Source organism: Hyperolius riggenbachi, chromosome 3 (genome assembly GCF_040937935.1).
Source record: "Hyperolius riggenbachi isolate aHypRig1 chromosome 3, aHypRig1.pri, whole genome shotgun sequence".
Taxonomy (NCBI): Eukaryota; Metazoa; Chordata; class Amphibia; order Anura; family Hyperoliidae; genus Hyperolius; species Hyperolius riggenbachi.
In genome coordinates this window covers 205,356,962-205,373,504 of record NC_090648.1, presented here as the reverse complement: position 1 = coordinate 205,373,504, position 16,543 = coordinate 205,356,962, and the positions used below count along the sequence as shown (strand labels likewise).

The 16,543-nt window shown below is 42.5% G+C and overlaps 1 protein-coding gene across 1 annotated transcript in view; it reads left to right on the top strand.

Annotated features, from left to right (window-relative positions):
• BNIP2 (BCL2 interacting protein 2) overlaps positions 1-16,543 on the top strand; it is a 105,832-nt gene that overhangs the window by 77,249 nt on the left and 12,040 nt on the right. The window contains exons 6-9 of the mRNA XM_068273594.1: positions 5,048-5,150; positions 12,653-12,784; positions 14,927-15,013; positions 15,338-15,436. Of these exons, the coding sequence (XP_068129695.1) occupies positions 5,048-5,150; positions 12,653-12,784; positions 14,927-15,013; positions 15,338-15,436 (421 nt within the window). The remainder of the gene's footprint in view (positions 1-5,047; positions 5,151-12,652; positions 12,785-14,926; positions 15,014-15,337; positions 15,437-16,543) is intronic.

The following is a 16,543-nucleotide window of genomic DNA, read 5'->3' as shown; positions in this document are numbered from 1 at the left end:
AAAATTAAGAAGGGTGAAAAAGAGGAAAAAAACTTCCTGCATGTATGCCCAATTTTCCCCCATAAAATTACTATAAAGAAGATTAGATGACATAATTAGTTAAAAAGTTACTGGTGTATAAATACAACACAGCTAAAGTATCAAAAATGAAAGGAATCTTAAGGGGTAAAAAAACGTGGAATGCAAACTGGTTAATTCCTAGTCTTATGACTCATTGGTATTCCCCTTTAACTTCTGTCAACCACATGAACGTTTACCATGCCCAGAATGCTGGAAAAAGTAAGCTATGGGTGATTGCAACAGCAGCCTGTATACAAAGCGCCTTGTAAGTCATGTTGTGCACAAGTACAGGACGTTGGCTCTTGTACAGAATATTACTTGCAGGAAACATTTATATATAGGTTGCCATGGCAGCCATTTGCAGCTTGTTGTTTCCAGAGTGCCACCAATTATGAACAGGCTTATATGCCAGTTGCAAACGTCATGATATTCTCCATGATCTGTTATTGCTGTGCTTACATTAGCTAGTGTGTTTTAATTAAAAAGCATCCTATATAATAAAACCTCTATGTCCCTGCGTACACCTGTCTGTGTAGCGTAGTCCGTGCTTTTTGCTACTGCGCATGTGCGCAGCACGGACCCAGCTACACAGAGACAGGAGGACGGGGACAGGGAGGGTGTGAGCGGGCGGCCAGGTGTGTGACGGGTGCGCGCGGTAGCCTGTGGCGGGCACTGCGGGTGGCGCGCGCGCGCCTAGAAACACAGACCTAGAGCCCGTTTTTAAACGGGCTTAGGTCTACTAGTTACTAATAAGTGATGAACGTTACGCTGATTAAGAAAAAGAATATCATGAAAGAACGCTACCCACTACCAAATACTTGTGCAGTATTGATCTGTGTTTATGGCAATTTCTACATTATAGTTTAATGAAAATTGAATATTTTCCATTAAAAGTGCACTCCAGGCATAAAATGTTTTGCTACATCTGACTAGCCACTCAAGGAGATTTTATCTATAAATACGGTAAAATACATGGTCAGGAGAAAGGGCCCTGCATTTTTAATGCAGCCAAGACTATCTTGTGCTGTAGGCCGCACTGTTCACATTCAGCCTGTCCCTTTTCCTCTGAGTAAGATGCAATATAAGAATCACATTCACAACGCCTGAAACCAAGCCATTGCACTCCTCTGTTTATGGATAAAATATCAAAACTTCAAGACATTTGTAGCTGCTGAAGCCTTACTAACATATGAGCACTATGGATTTTTTTAGATCTTTGCCCAGAGAAACAATTTAAGGCAAGTTTGCATACTTAGGGCCTGATTCACAAAGCGGTGCAAAGTGTTTGCACGCCAGTGAAAAGCCCTTTATCACGCCTAAACTCAGTTTAGGCATGATAAGAAGAAACTTGCTCGGTGCGCGCGATGCGCCCATTAATCCCTATGGGCGCTGCACGCAGAGTTGCGCGATTGCGCGCGGGACTTTGTGCGCGATAAAGAACACAAAACGGTGCTAACTCAGCAGTGCAAAGGTTATCACGCCTAAAGTCTTTTAGGCGTGATAACTGAGTTATCACCGCTTTGTGAATCAGGCCCTAAACCTACTTCCTTATAACTTAGCTGATGTTTAATGATATGAGGTTAAGTGAAACTAAAATTAGCCTTGAGCTATTTGTTTTCTTTGGACTAGCAAACATGGTGGTATTTATGTGCCAAAAAGGTCCACATGAAGTAGACTGACCACCATTTATGAAGAGACTTAAAGAGCCTGATGCCATATTAAAGTGAATGTTTACCATTATAAATACTTCATACTACGCATGCGCGAGCGCCCTCTATGACGCACTCGCGCGTGCGTAGTATGGAGCGGCCCGTCTTCGGAAGCCCGAGTGCTCCCGAAGACCTCCGAAGTCCCTGCGGCGGCGGACGCGAACGGGGGAGCCGGCGCAGCACCGAGGGCACCGGGAGAGGAGAGGGAAGGCTCATTAGGACCGAGCCCTTCCCTCTCATTAGGTGAGTATCTGACTTTTTGATTTTTAAATAGGTAACCACTGGCTTTAAGGAAATTTTCATTTTGCCTTTTTTTCACAGAAATGTAGAAGTATTGGTAATGCTCGGACCTGATTGGTATATGAAGTGAAAACCGGCAAAGTGAACTTTTCAGCCAAAGAGTGGCTACTGGATGTAGGTAGTGAGGGAACTCTGGATGGTCGAGAAGCTTCCCAGATCATCCATGATGGGGGAAGACTCTGGACTATCCAGAGACTTTGTTACTAGTGAGGTAAATATCTAATTATATTATTTAAAAAAAAAAAAGCTTTAGTCATCCTTTAAATATATATCTTTTGCTTCAGAAATCCAGTGCTGTAGGCCTCTTTTGTGGTCAACAACATATCCCCTATTGCCCATCAGTGTCACTGATGTTATTTTAGAATATTGCTGTGACTTTTCCTTATGCTACTTTTCCGGCAAGCCGTGTACAACACAATTTGTCAGCCTAGCATTCTCAGGTGACTTTATGGATTGATGGTGTTACAGTACTGGAACAATGCCCTAACCAATTCACTGTTATCTGAGCAGGCAGGAATTCCTCACAAGATGCAACAAGAAAGTGTTTTAAATAGTGGTGTAGTAAATGGCGCTTATGCTTGCCTTGCTGTAGGATACAATTTCCGAATCTTGACCAAGACACAACAGGAGTTTGTATGACCACCCTTTGTTTACGTGAGTTCCCTGAGGGCACTCAGATTTCCTCCAATACCACTGAAACAGGCTAATAAATTGATTCCCCCACAAAATTAGCTTTTGACTATGGTATTGATTAAATAGTGAACACTTCGGAGGGACAGCTAGCTACATAAAATATATATAAATACATAATAATAAACTGCACAGTTCATTTGCTTTAACCTTCTTAAATGAAGCTGACTTTTAACAAATGAATGGTCTTAAATCTCTGACATAGAGACAGGAAAATCGCTGCTTGCCTAGAAAAGGTTAAGGGTCAGGTCAAACAGCCACACTACCTTTGGGACCTAAAGCCAAAACTTCCATTTAATTAGATTAATCTTTCTGATGTGTGTGAATACTTTTTGCATACCGGTGACTAAACCCTGCTTTTAATTAAACTGATCTCATTTAAATGATTTTTTTTTTAAGTCCATTAAGTCAGTCAGACTAGGGTTGTTCATTAAGATTTAGCTTTGACGTCAGTGCAGAGTTTAACAATATGGGTCTTGTTGACCTAGGCTTGTGGTTTAAAAGCAGTCATAAGTTTCTGCAGTGAGCTTGTCACTGTGCTTAAAAACTTAGTTCAGGAAACCTGAAGTGAGGAGAACAAAGTTAGATACTTACCTCAGCAGTGCAAAGCTCCAAGATCCCTTTACAGCCCACTGTTCCAGTACAGGGTCTCTCTATACTTATCCAATAAAAGCTTGTGAATTGTGTTTGTTCTGGCTATGCTCCCATCCATAAATGAACGTGGCCAGACTTGACTTGCAAGAGTAAGGTACATTCATGCCCAGTGGAATGGAGTAGACCTTGCCCATGCATGCCCAGTCCGGATGGGCTCATCCACTAAACAGTGTAACTCTTTGGCAGTTTAGCTGCAGTCCTAGCCACAAATAGTTAATCCAACTTGGTAGGAGAGAGAGGAGGGGCTTTCTGTATCTCTGCTGGTGTCTCCATGCTTTGGGGGTCATAAGACTGACTTTACAAAGAGGAATTTATGTCGAACACTTACCGTACATTACGCATAAAAATTGTGTGAGTGATTGCATGGTCCCATATTCACCAATACTAACAAAAAATCCAAGAGCGTGATCTACAGCTTTAAAGAGTACCTAAAGCGCAAGGAATCTGGAAGCTGCCATCTTCGTTCCTTTAGAAACAATGGCAGTTGCCTGGCTGTCATAATGAGCTTTTGGCTTTATTTTTTTTGAGAGTTACAAGCATGCAGCAACCATACAGACAGTGGAGTCAGACCAGAATCCAAGCATCCAATCTGCATGCTCATTCTGGACCAGTGATTTTAAGTACCAGGCAGAACATCAACATCAAATGTCAACCAAGTGGCATTGTTTGTTAGAGAATGAAGATGTCGGCCTCTGTATTGCTTTGTATTCAAGTTTCCTTTGTTGAGGAATACCTGAATTGAAAGGAATAAATAATTAGCCATCTGACTCCCTTATCAGAATATTACTGTTGTAACTGCTGTGCTAAGTTATTAATCCCAGAATGAGCATGCTGATCATATGTTCTGAATGCACTGGTTGCATACTTGTCCTAGTTGGGTGGCTGATTACCTACTGAAGCTCAGAGATCATGAGTCAGGCAACTGGCATTTTTTTAAATGGATGGCACTTTCTGTAATCTTCTCAGTTGGGGTTTCCTTTAGCACCAACTCAGTAAATCCCTGCTATATAGTAATTACCGTATATTCCGGCGTATAAGACGACTGGGCGTATAAGACGACCCCCCAACTTTTCCAGTTAAAATATAGAGTTTGGGATATATTCGCCGTATAAGACTACCCCTCTTCCAACGCACACCAAATTAAAATAAAAATAAAAAAATCATGTACTGGTGCTGTGTATGAACAGATACTGGTGCTGTACTGTATGTGTTACCCAGTATATAACAGTATATAGTCAATTGACTTGTTGCATTGGTCAACTCTCCTTAAGTAGACTGGTCAGCTCTCCTTGTCTACCTGTTTATCAGAGCAGAATGGAAGAATAGATTGCGCTCCCTCAGCAGGGAAATCTGAGAGGCGGTAACAGGATAGGGCGTATCACCCGGCATCAATGACACCCGGCATATAAGACGACTTTTCAGAAGATTTTCAAGGGTTAAAAAGTAGTCTTATACGCAGGAATATACAGTATCTGTGCTGGAAGGCAGATTTTTGTGGAGGAGGATTTTGGTGCTGTCAGCATGCAGCCCAAGTCTCTCTTCTTTTTCTTGCCCAAGGTTTGTATACCACACTCTGAATGCTCATATCTGCAATATGTTTATGTTGCTTGCTTAATGTTGTTTATTTTTTGCAGGTTACTATGGAGATGGCCTTAATGCCATTATAGTTTTTGCTGTGTGTTTTATGCCTGACAGCGGTCAACCCAACTATCGTTACCTGATGGACAATCTTTTTAAGTAAGTATGCATGAATTTATAAAATATTACTTATGCCCATCTCCCTACAGGGAAGATGCTAATGCTTTACTCATTGGTGGGTCATCTACAGTTTTAAGGTGGCCACTAATGGTCCAATTTCTATCGTTTGAGCTATCAGATAATCCTGATCGGGTTGGTTGTAAATAATCTCTGTTGATGGGCACAGTCGATTACAAATGATTGTAAATAATCTCTGTTGATGGGCACAGTCGATTACAAATGATTATGAAAACAGTCATTCGATTGGATTTTCATTGAACCAAAATTTGGATTTTCTTGTCAGTTGTGATAGCTAGGAAGCAAAGTTTGGCTCGTTGATGGGATATCAATACAAACTTAAAAAGGGCTTCGTAACTCTTCCCTTTTCTGGATGGGGAACAGACTGCAATAAAATCTTCAATTGCTTCCTGTCTGCCTAAGGCAGGATGACAGCGTCTCTCTCAAGTCTGTGATGCCATATGAAGCCATCTCACGAAGAGCGAGATTTGACGGGAGCTTGCACACGCGTGTTCTACTGTCACTGCACGCAGGGGACCCCAGCGATTAGCCTGCCAGCCAGTGATCAGAGCTGGCAGGCTAGTTTTTTTAAGTATTTAATTTATTATTAAATACTTTTTATTTATATAGCGCTGATATCTTATGCAGTGCTGCACAGAGTATAGTCTTGTCACTAAAAGCGGGATTGTCACCATAAAAAATAATCTCATAGGGATCTGTTGGCCAAATCTACTGGTGTATAGTGTACTGATTTAAGGTCTGGTTGTGATTCAAACTGTTCACTAAATGGTAAAGGAGTAGGGTTCAGCATTCAAAAGCAAATCTCTGTTCTGCCTGAATCGAAACAGTAACAGAGATTATATACATGCGGACCATGGCAGACCGTGTTAACCAGGGCTGTGGAGTCGGGAGTCAAAGTAATTTTGGGTACCTAGAGTCAATGGTTTCATAAACTAAGTTGGATGCATTTTATACCCACTCCACAGCCCTGGTGTTAACCTACCTTTATCATCTTTTAAAGCAGGATTGTCACCATAAAAATCAAATTTCAACAGCAACTGGTCTGAGTGTAATTAAGTGATAAAGATGCTAATCCTCCAATTAAAAACTTTCTGCTGCTATGGTTTGGAGTTATCACATACCTTAGGCGCACTGGCCCTTTAATTGCCATCGGCTGGCAAAACAGTTGCCTGCTGGGGGGTCTTTTTGTCTATAATATATTCCTCCTCTTCCCTTTATTTCCTCCTCCTAATGACATTAGACAGTGCACTTCCTAGTATAGACCTCAGTGGGAGTGTCTGAAGACTCTGGGAGGAGGGCGGGTTACGAATACACAATTAGCAAGAGGATAAAAAGAGTGAGTGAGGAAATTATGTCAGGATTAACTTCATTCAAAGGTTACCAAGATGGAAACTGCTTTACCTTTATAAAATGCACAGGAATCATAACGTGGACATTGCCATGGAGGTTTCCTTTCCTGTCTGCATAAGTCTTTCCTTTGGGTGCTCAGGTTTCCTCCCACATTCCAAAATAATGTCTAATTGGCTTCCCATCAGACTCTCCTTGGTAAGAAGATTAGTTTCAACTGACAGTGATGTAAATTGTTCAGTAAAGAAGAAATAAATTTAAGAAGTCGCTTTGGTAATTTAAAGCGGAATGAAACCCAGCAATTCTACTTTGCTCTAATAGATTATTTACAGCATATTATATACAACCAGCATTTTTTTTTTACTAGAACTGCATTCAAAGGGTTAACACGGGCTTTAGAAGCTTCCCTGTCTGCAGAGCTGGCCCCTAACAAAACTTTACATAATGTTATCTAGTGTTTAATTGTATCAAGTGAGAAATGTAAACAAAGCCTTCTCTCACAATGCCTGCTCTGCTGAACAAAGTCAGACAGGCATAAATGCTTTCTGATTTAGTTAGAGGATTAATAAAGCAGTTATAAATAAAATGCAAAGTCAGCTCTCAGAGTAAAATTAGTGTACTTTAGGAATGTATAATTTCTAAATGAATAATAATACTTATGCACAAAAGCAAATATGCTAACCGTATAGCATATAACAAGTAGAAAAACATGATTTTATTGAATATTATGTCAGGGTTTTATACCGCTTTAAGGAAAGAGTAGCCTTCTCACCATTTGATCACAAATTATCTGAAAGTTTCAGAAGTAAGGCTGTTAATGGCACTGTGAAGAAATTTGCAGAAACTGCATCAGTTGTATCCAAAACAGAGTGAGGCGACCAAAAGTAACTGCGTCATTGTCAAAAACCCAGAAACCTATACTGACTCAGAGAAAGAGAGGGCAGCAGCTGTTTTACTCCAGGTTGATCTGAATAATGAACAAGAGTCTGCCATCAACAAAGTAGACTAACTACTGGGGGTTAAGGGTAAGATGCGAGTGCGCATAACGCATATACTCTTCCCACCCCCTCCCCAATGTATGCATATTAAAACAGTTTAAGAAATGAACAGAGAAATGTGGCTGAAGTAGGGCTTTAAAAGTTTTGAGAAATGACTGTTTTACGTTCTTGTACTGTATATGAAGAGATTGGTTTGTAAGGTGATTGCCATTAATCCATGCAATATGTAGAGCTGAAATGAAGGGATTGCCTTTTTTCTCAGCAGTAATGCAGTCTCAGTTAAACCATTTCTACAACACAAAAGTCTGTGAATAAAATGTGCTTAAAGAGTAACTGTTAGCCCCAAAAATGAAATTTAAATCTCTATTGCAATGTTTTATTTACCATTTAAGTGAGCCAAAAAGGCAATGCAGAAGTTAAAAATCGATCTATTTTTTTTACTATGTAGCCTTTTCCCCAAGCTCCGGACGCAAAGCCGCATATCAGATACTGATGAGCATGCAGAGCATGCCTATGTCTGCCCGACCCCCTCTCCCCCCCCCAGGACCAGGTGCCGATATATTCGCACCACAAACAGCTGACCGCTCTGACACGGAGAGAGAGCGGGAGCACTTCCAGCGCCGCCACCGCAGAGCAGCCGCCGCCGAGTCACATGTGAGAGAATCACATGTGAGAGAGATGCACGGCGGCGGCTGCTCTGCGGTGGCGGCGCTGGAAGTGCTCCCGCTCTCTCTCTGTGTCAGAGCGGTCAGCTGTTTGTGGTGCGAATATATCGGCACCTGGTCCTGGGGGGGAGAGGGGGGTCGGGCAGACATAGGCATGCTTTGCATGCTCATCAGTATCTGATATGCGGCTTTGCGTCCGGAGCTTGGGGAAAAGGCTAAATAGTAAAAAAAATAGATTGATTTTTAACGTCTGCATTGCCTTTTTGGCTCACTTAAATAGTAAATAAAACATTGCAATAGAGATTTAAATTTCATTTTTGGGGCTAACAGTTACTCTTTAAAGGGGAACTTCAGCCTAAACAAACATACTGTTTTTAAGTTACATTAGTTATGTTAATTAGAATAGATAGGTAATATAATCTCTTACCCACCCCATTTTAAAAGAACAGGCAAATGTTTGTGATTCATGGGGGCTGCCATATTTTTGGTTGAAAGGAGGTGACAGGGAGCAGGAGACAGTTCCAGCTGTCCTGTGTCCTGATCACCCCTCCCAGCTGCACATGCTAGGCTTCAAATGTCAAATTCAAAATGTGAAAAGAAAAAAAAATGCACCAAAACAGCAGAATGAGAACAACAACATCAGAAATCCCATCATGCTTTGCACAGCATTACGGGAAAAATGCCTGGGCAGTTTTTTTTCTGTGCAGCTTAACCACTTCCCGACCGCCGTATTGACAAATGGCGGCCGGGAAGTGGACCCCGCAAGGACCGCCGTATAGACAAATGGCGGCGGTCCTTGTAGGGGCATGGGCGGAGCGATCGCGTCATCCGTGACGCGATCCTCCGCCGGCGCCTGTCTCCGCTCACCCGCCGCAACATCCCGCCGGCCATACGGAAGCGCCGGCGGGATGTTAACCCGACGATCGCCGCATACAAAGTGTATAATACACTTTGTAATGTTTACAAGGTGTATTATACAGGCTGCCTCCTGCCCTGGTGGTCCCAGTGTCCGAGGGACCACCAGGGCAGGCTGCAGCCACCCTATGTCGCACCCAAGCACACTGATTTCTCCCCCCCCCCCCTGCCCCAGATCGCCCACAGCACCCCTCAGACCCCCCCTGCCCCACCCCCAGACCCCTGTTTGCACCCAATCACCCCCCTAATCACCCATCAATCACTCCCTGTCACTATCTGTCAACGCTATTTTTTTTTACCCCCCCCCCCTGCCCCCTCCTGATCACCCCCCCCACCCCTCAGATTCTCCCCAGACCCCCCCCCCCCCCTGTGTACTCTATGCATCTATCCTCCTGATCACCTGTCAATCACCCATCCATCACCCCCTGTCACTGCCACCCATCAATCAGCCCCTAACCTGCCCATTGCGGGCAATCTGATCACCCACCCACACCGATAGATCGCCCGCAGATCCGACATGAGATCACCACCCAAGCGCAGTGTTTACATCTATTCTCTCCTCTAAACACCCACTAATTACCCATCAATCACCCATCAATCACCACCTGTCACTGTTCCCCTTTAGATCAGACCCTAATCTGCCCCTTTGCGGGCACCCAATCACCCGCCTACACGCTCAGATTGCCCTCAGACCCCCCCCTTATCAATTCGCCAGGGCATTATTTACATCTGTCCTTCCCTGTAATAACCCACTGATCACCTGCCAATCACCTGTCAATCACCCATCAATCACCCCCTGTCACTGCCACCCATCAATCACCCCCTGTCACTGCCACCCATCAATCAGCCCCTAACCTGCCCCTTGCGGGCAATCTGATCACCCACCCACACCAATAGATCGCCCGCAGATCCGACATCAGATCACCACCCAAGCACAGTGTTTACATCTATTGTCTCCTCTAAACACCCACTAATTACCCATCAATCACCCCCTATCACCACCTGTCACTGTTAACCATCAGATCAGACCCTAATCTGCCCCTTTACGGGCACCCAATCACCCGCCTACACGCTCAGATTGCCCTCAGACCCCCCCCCCCCCCCCTTCCTTATCAATTCGCCAGGGCATTATTTACATCTGTCCTTCCCTGTAATAAACCACTGATCACCCATCAATCACCCCCCTGTGTACTCTATGCATCTATCCCCCTGATCACCTGTCAATCACCCATCCATCACCCCCTGTCACTGCCACCCATCAATCAGCCCCTAACCTGCCCCTTGCGGGCAATCTGATCACCCACCCACACACACCAATAGATCGCCCGCAGATCCGACATCAGATCACCTCCCAAGTGCAGTGTTTACATCTGTTCTCTCCTCCAAACACCCACTAATTACCCATCAATCACCCCCTGTCACTGCTACCCATCAGATTAGACCCCTATCTGCCCCTAGGGCACTCAATCACCCGCCCATACCCTCAGAACGCCATCAGATCCCAGCCCTGATCACCTCGCTAGTGCATTGCTTGCATCTATTCCCCCCTCTAATCACACCTTGAGACACCAATCAATCACCTCCCGTAAAATGCCAGGGCGGTATAGGAACCCCACAAACTGACCCCATTTTAGAAAAAAGACACCCCAATGTATTCTGTTAGGTTTATGACAAGTTCATAGAAGTTTTTATTTTTTGTCAAAAGTTAGCGGAAATTGATTTTTTTTTTTTTTCACAAAGTGTCATTTTTCACTAACTTGTGACAAAAAATAAAATCTTCTATGAACTCGCCATACACCTAACGGAATACCTTGGGGTGTCTTCTTTCGAAAATGGGGTCACTTGTGGGGTTCCTATACTGCCCTGGCTTTTAGGGGCCCTAAACCATGAGGAGTAGTCTAGGAAACAAATGCCTCAAAATGACCTGTGATTAGGACGTTGGGCCCCTTAGCTCACCTAGGCTGCAAAAAAGTGTCACACATGTGGTATCGCCGTACTCAGGAGAAGTAGTATAATGTGTTTTGGGGTGTATTTTTACACATACCCATGCTGGGTGGGAGAAATCTCTCTGTAAATGGACAATTGTGTGTAAAAAAAAATCAAACAATTGTCATTTACAGAGATATTTCTCCCACCCAGCATGGGTATGTGTAAAAATACACCCCAAAACACATTATACTACTTCTTGAGTACGGCGGTACCACATTTGTGGCACTTCTTTACACCTTAAGTACGCTAAGGGGCCCAAAGTCCAATGAGTACCTTTAGGATTTCACAGGTCATTTTGCGACATTGTTGGTTTCAAGACTACTCCTCACGGTTTAGGGCCCCTAAAATGCCAGGGCAGTATAGGAACCCCACAAATGACCCCATTCTAGAAAGAAGACACCCAAAGGTATTCCGTTAGGAGTATGGTGAGTTCATAGATTTTATTTTTTGTCACAAGTTAGCGGAAAATGACACTTTGTGAAAAAAAACAATTAAAATCAATTTCCGCTAACTTGTGACAAAAAAATAAAAACTTCTATGAACTCACCATACTCCTAACAGAATACCTTGGGGTGTCTTCTTTCTAAAATGGGGTCATTAGTAGGGTTCCTATACTGCCCTGGCATTTTAGGGGCCCTAAACCGTGAGGAGTAGTCTTGAAACAAAAATGACCTGTGAAATCCTAAAGGTACTCATTGGACTTTGGGCCCCTTAGCGCAGTTAGGCTGCAAAAAAGTGCCAATCATGTGGTATCGCCGTACTCGGGAGAAGTAGTATAATGTGTTTTAGGGTGTATTTTTACACATACCCATGCTGGGTGGGAGAAATACCGCTGTAAATGACAATCTTTTGATTTTTTTACACACAATTGTCCATTTACAGAGTTATTTCTCCCACCCAGCATGGGTATGTGTAAAAATACACCCCAAAACACATTGTACTACTTCTCCCAAGTACGGCGATACCACATGTGTGGCACTTTTTTGCACCCTAACTGCGCTAAGGGGCCCAAAGTCCAATGAGTACCTTTAGGATTTCACAGGTCATTTTGAGAAATTGAAACAGTTAAAGAAACACCAGGCCTTTCCAGTGCTGCTGAGTCAATTTTTAGTCTGGAGGTTCACTTTAAAAGCATGTGATTCCAGGAAGCTTGAGAGGCAGTAGTGAATGGAATGTCTGCACATGATTATGATCAGCCCAAGTTCATTAACCAGAAATATGGCATTCTTTAGATATTTATCCTTCATCCCCACATACATGCAGAAAACTATAAACTTTTGTACTGTGGCAAAAATATTACTTACTGCTCTGTTTACAGCCAGGAAATTATGTATGTGAAGGGTTTGGGAGATACCTCAGAGTTTACCCATGCAACGTATAAAGTAAGATGTATAGATGATTTAAAAAATGAATTACTACATGATTTGTATGTGGTTATTCTATATCTCTTTTTTTTTTTTACAAGTGAAAAAATGTTAACATGCCTTATCACTGTGTTTTTGTATTTTTTTGGTTTACAAAATACGTACGTTTCTCGTTGTCTTCCCAGGTATGTTATTGGCACTTTGGAAATGCTAGTTGCAGAGAACTACATGATAGTTTACTTAAATGGGGCCACAACACGGAGGAAAATGCCAAGTCTGGGTTGGCTTAGGAAGTGCTATCAGCAAATTGATAGAAGGTAAGCATGGAATTACTCAAGCTTCCTTCTATTTTGTGCTTTTACTACATTTCTTCAAAACTTTGTAGTCTTTGTGTTATAGACAGGATGTAGCTTAGGTGTGAGCATGTACCCTTTATGATATGATTTTAGTTCTAGAAGATAGTTCCTAGTTGTAATGTAACATATTACATGACCTACACAAAGACAAGTGCGCTTCTAAAACCTTGTCATTTCTAGGAACACCATACAACTTTGCAAGCATAACCTCCTTTTGCAGCTTTTAGCCCAAACAGCTTTTTATATTTAGAAATGTGCAGGAAAGGCCAGAGATGTATTCCTTTTAAAATGTACATACTTTAGCGTGACCTTAGCTGATTTCCCCAGTGTGTGTGGGGGGAAGGGGGGGGGGGTCAGCAAAGGTCATGCCTTTTTTGTGTTTTGTTGCTGTGAACATCTTTCAGATGAAAATTTGGTTTGCAACAGTCCTATTTTGGTACTGCACAACATTTTGCCATGCGGCATGACCCTCCATATCAGTCTAACCTTAACTTTACCCTTCATACTTCTTCCCATATATTTTTGCCAAACTCCTTTAGAGCACCCAAATCCACCGCTCCAAGGGAATGCTGTGACTTATTTCATTTTACTTTTTGTGTTTTGTGTGAATAAGTGTTCCATATAAAAATCACCATTAAGTGGCAAAGATATGTAAAACATTCTTATGTTATTTTTAGTATTACATTAGAAAAACGTTTTGCTATGTTAATGAGCCAAAGTATTTGAGGTTCCAGGACATTCCTGTGAATGCAATGACTTGGGAACTGGGCTTTGTGCTGGATAACACTGAGAGGAGAAGGAGAGGTATGCACACTGTAGTACCTGGGGGAGATCGGGTGACTCATCAAAAGGAAAGCTATATAGCCGCACATTCTATTCTATGCCCGCCCGGACTCCTGCTGAAAGTTCCCGCGGTCTGGCTATCTCTGCTGTCTGCTAGGAGCTTTCCCCGCCCCTCCACGTAGCTGATGAGGAGGAGGGCGGAGATGGTGTCTCTGCGCTGTCAATTGTAACATGCAGAGGAAAGTTCCTTCTGCTGTAGACCTACGCTAATGAAAACAGGCGGGCGGGGACATAGATCACGTGGGCGCTCCGGCCGGCTGATTGGCTCTGGGGAGAACACTGATATATATATATATAATATTTTTTTGATTTTGGAATATTTGCAACCACACGCCTTGAGAAAGGGGGACACTGTGAGGCCCCCGAAACAATTGTGGGAACCTTGTGTGGCTGATTGCACAATAAGAGTGCATTGCATTTATAGTGAAACTCCAACCTAGAATTGAACTTAATCCCAATCAGTAGCTGATACCCCCTTTTACATGAGAAATGTGATGCTTTTCACAAACAGACCATCAGGGGGCGCTGTATGACTGATTTTGTGCTGAAACCCCTCCCACAAGAAGCTCTGAGTACCGCGGTACTCTGGGCAAACTGCCACAATGTAACAATGTTCACAGACAGGAAATGGCTGTTTACAGCTGTCTCTAACAGCCAAAACAGCTAGGAGCAGCTACATAACCTGCCCACAGTAAAAATGTCACCATGTAATGTCAGAATGTAAATCGGGGAGAGGAAAGATTTTACAATGAGCAAACACTGACTAAATCATTTATACATAATTATTGTAAAAATGAAGCACTTTTTTTACTACATTATTTTCACTGGAGTTCCTCTTTAACTTCAGTACGACTGGTGTGCTGATGAACTGTGTTTACTTGCCAGTATTACATTATTCTGAGCAACAGGAACATTCGCTGAGCCCCCTTTTTAACCAGCTTTCTGAATGGGCCCAGTTGTGTAACTCATTGTAACCTGCTGCCTCTAGTAACAGCAATATTGCTGTGCACTTCCTGTGCACTGCAATATTACTAGAGCTTTGTGCGTCAGCACCAGCGAGAGCAGGAGATCGTCCTTTTCTTGTATGTATTGGTGCTGTAAACCCTACAAATAAAATTACTACTTCTTTCTGTATAAAATGTGACTATTGAGCAGAATGTGTGCATGATAAATCAAAGTAAGACAAGTTGGCTTTTAGTATTTTTCTGACTACAGTGAACCTTCTCATTACCCAATCAATTTGTGTTTTTGTTTCTCCAGGCTAAGGAAAAATCTCAAGTCCCTCATTATAGTACATCCATCCTGGTTTATCAGGACGCTCTTAGCTATTACTAAACCTTTCATTAGGTACGTACTTATTGTCTAAAGCCCAATCTACACAATCTTTGTACGAGTCGATTACGATTCTATTTACGATCCGATTAAATCTGACGTGTCCGATCAGGATTCGATTCAATTCAATTTGATTTGCCATTGCAACAATGGCAAATCGAATTGAATTGAATCGAATCCCGATCGGACATGTCGGATTTAATCTAATCGTAAATAGAATCGTAATTGAATCGTACAAAGAATCGTATTGTGTAGATTGGGCTTTAAGCTGTGTGATGAGCATTTCTCTGCATTATTTCTATACTTTATTTTTAATAGTAATAATCTTGTTTTCCTTAGCACAAAATTCAGCCAGAAAATTAAGTATGTCTTTAGCCTGGCAGAATTGGAAGAACTTATTCCTATGGAGTATGTCAGCATACCAGAGTGCATAAAAGAGTAAGTGGTGTGTTTGGACTTTTAAACTTTTCATATATACTTTGAGGCAGGCTTATCAGACTTATCAAAGCAGTGAATTTCTTTTGAGAATCTCCTTTTCATTTTGTGGTCCCCAGTCACTTTAACCACTACAGGTTCCGAGGTTTTTACCACGAGATTCCTGACAATTTTAGTGTTTCGGCTGTGTTGCTATTGATACAGCAATAATATTTTATTACTTATGCCATCAAAGTGTTTCCAATAATGTATGTTTGTTTGTTTGTTTTTTCCGGGCAATCTAGGCTTTCTTTTGGTAATATTTTTTTCCAACAATTGTCTAACTTAACCAGTTCACCCCCAAGGGTTTTTACCCTAACGGACCAGAGAAATTTTCACCTGTCAGTTAATAAAACAAAGTATAAAAGCAGAGTGATCAACAGATATCATAAATAGCAGCACTGATGCCTAATATTCAAATGTCCTTTTGAGACAAGCCTAGTGCTGTGCCAAAAGAGTCCATCCACATTTCTTCAGTGTAAACCACTTCCCAAAAAGTTCTCCAAGTCCCTTCACAATGATAACACTAAACGCTCACCAGATCAGTCGGCTAATCTTTTCAGATCAGCAATCAGCATTTTTGGCCTTGCCAGCAGGATTCCTCCGATCACTCCACCAGACTCCCCAGGCATCCAGCCATATATTAAGGATAAACAAGGAAAATGCAATAATGTGATACAGTCTTAATGAACTTTGTATTATCACCAGTGCACCCCTTAGCCAACAGTGCCACCCAACGTGCCTCCACCACCATAGATACACAGGGCGCTCACCAGATGCACTGGCCGACCCGCAACAGACCAGCAGTACAGCGTGTTGATGTAGCTTTAACTCCGGTACTTTAAGTTGAAAGCATCCTAGGACTCAAACAAAGCCGAACATAGCATAATTCCGTTTTATTTTAATAAGTAGTAAAAAGTAGTGCACTTACAAATTTGCAGTAAAAACATGCGCATATAAAATCACAGCACAGGATCCTCCAGCGTCTCCTCAGCTCCTTTAGGCTCCACAAGGGTTTTTTTTTTTGGGGTGGGGGGGGGGGGGGGGGTTGGAAGTGTAATGTATTAATTT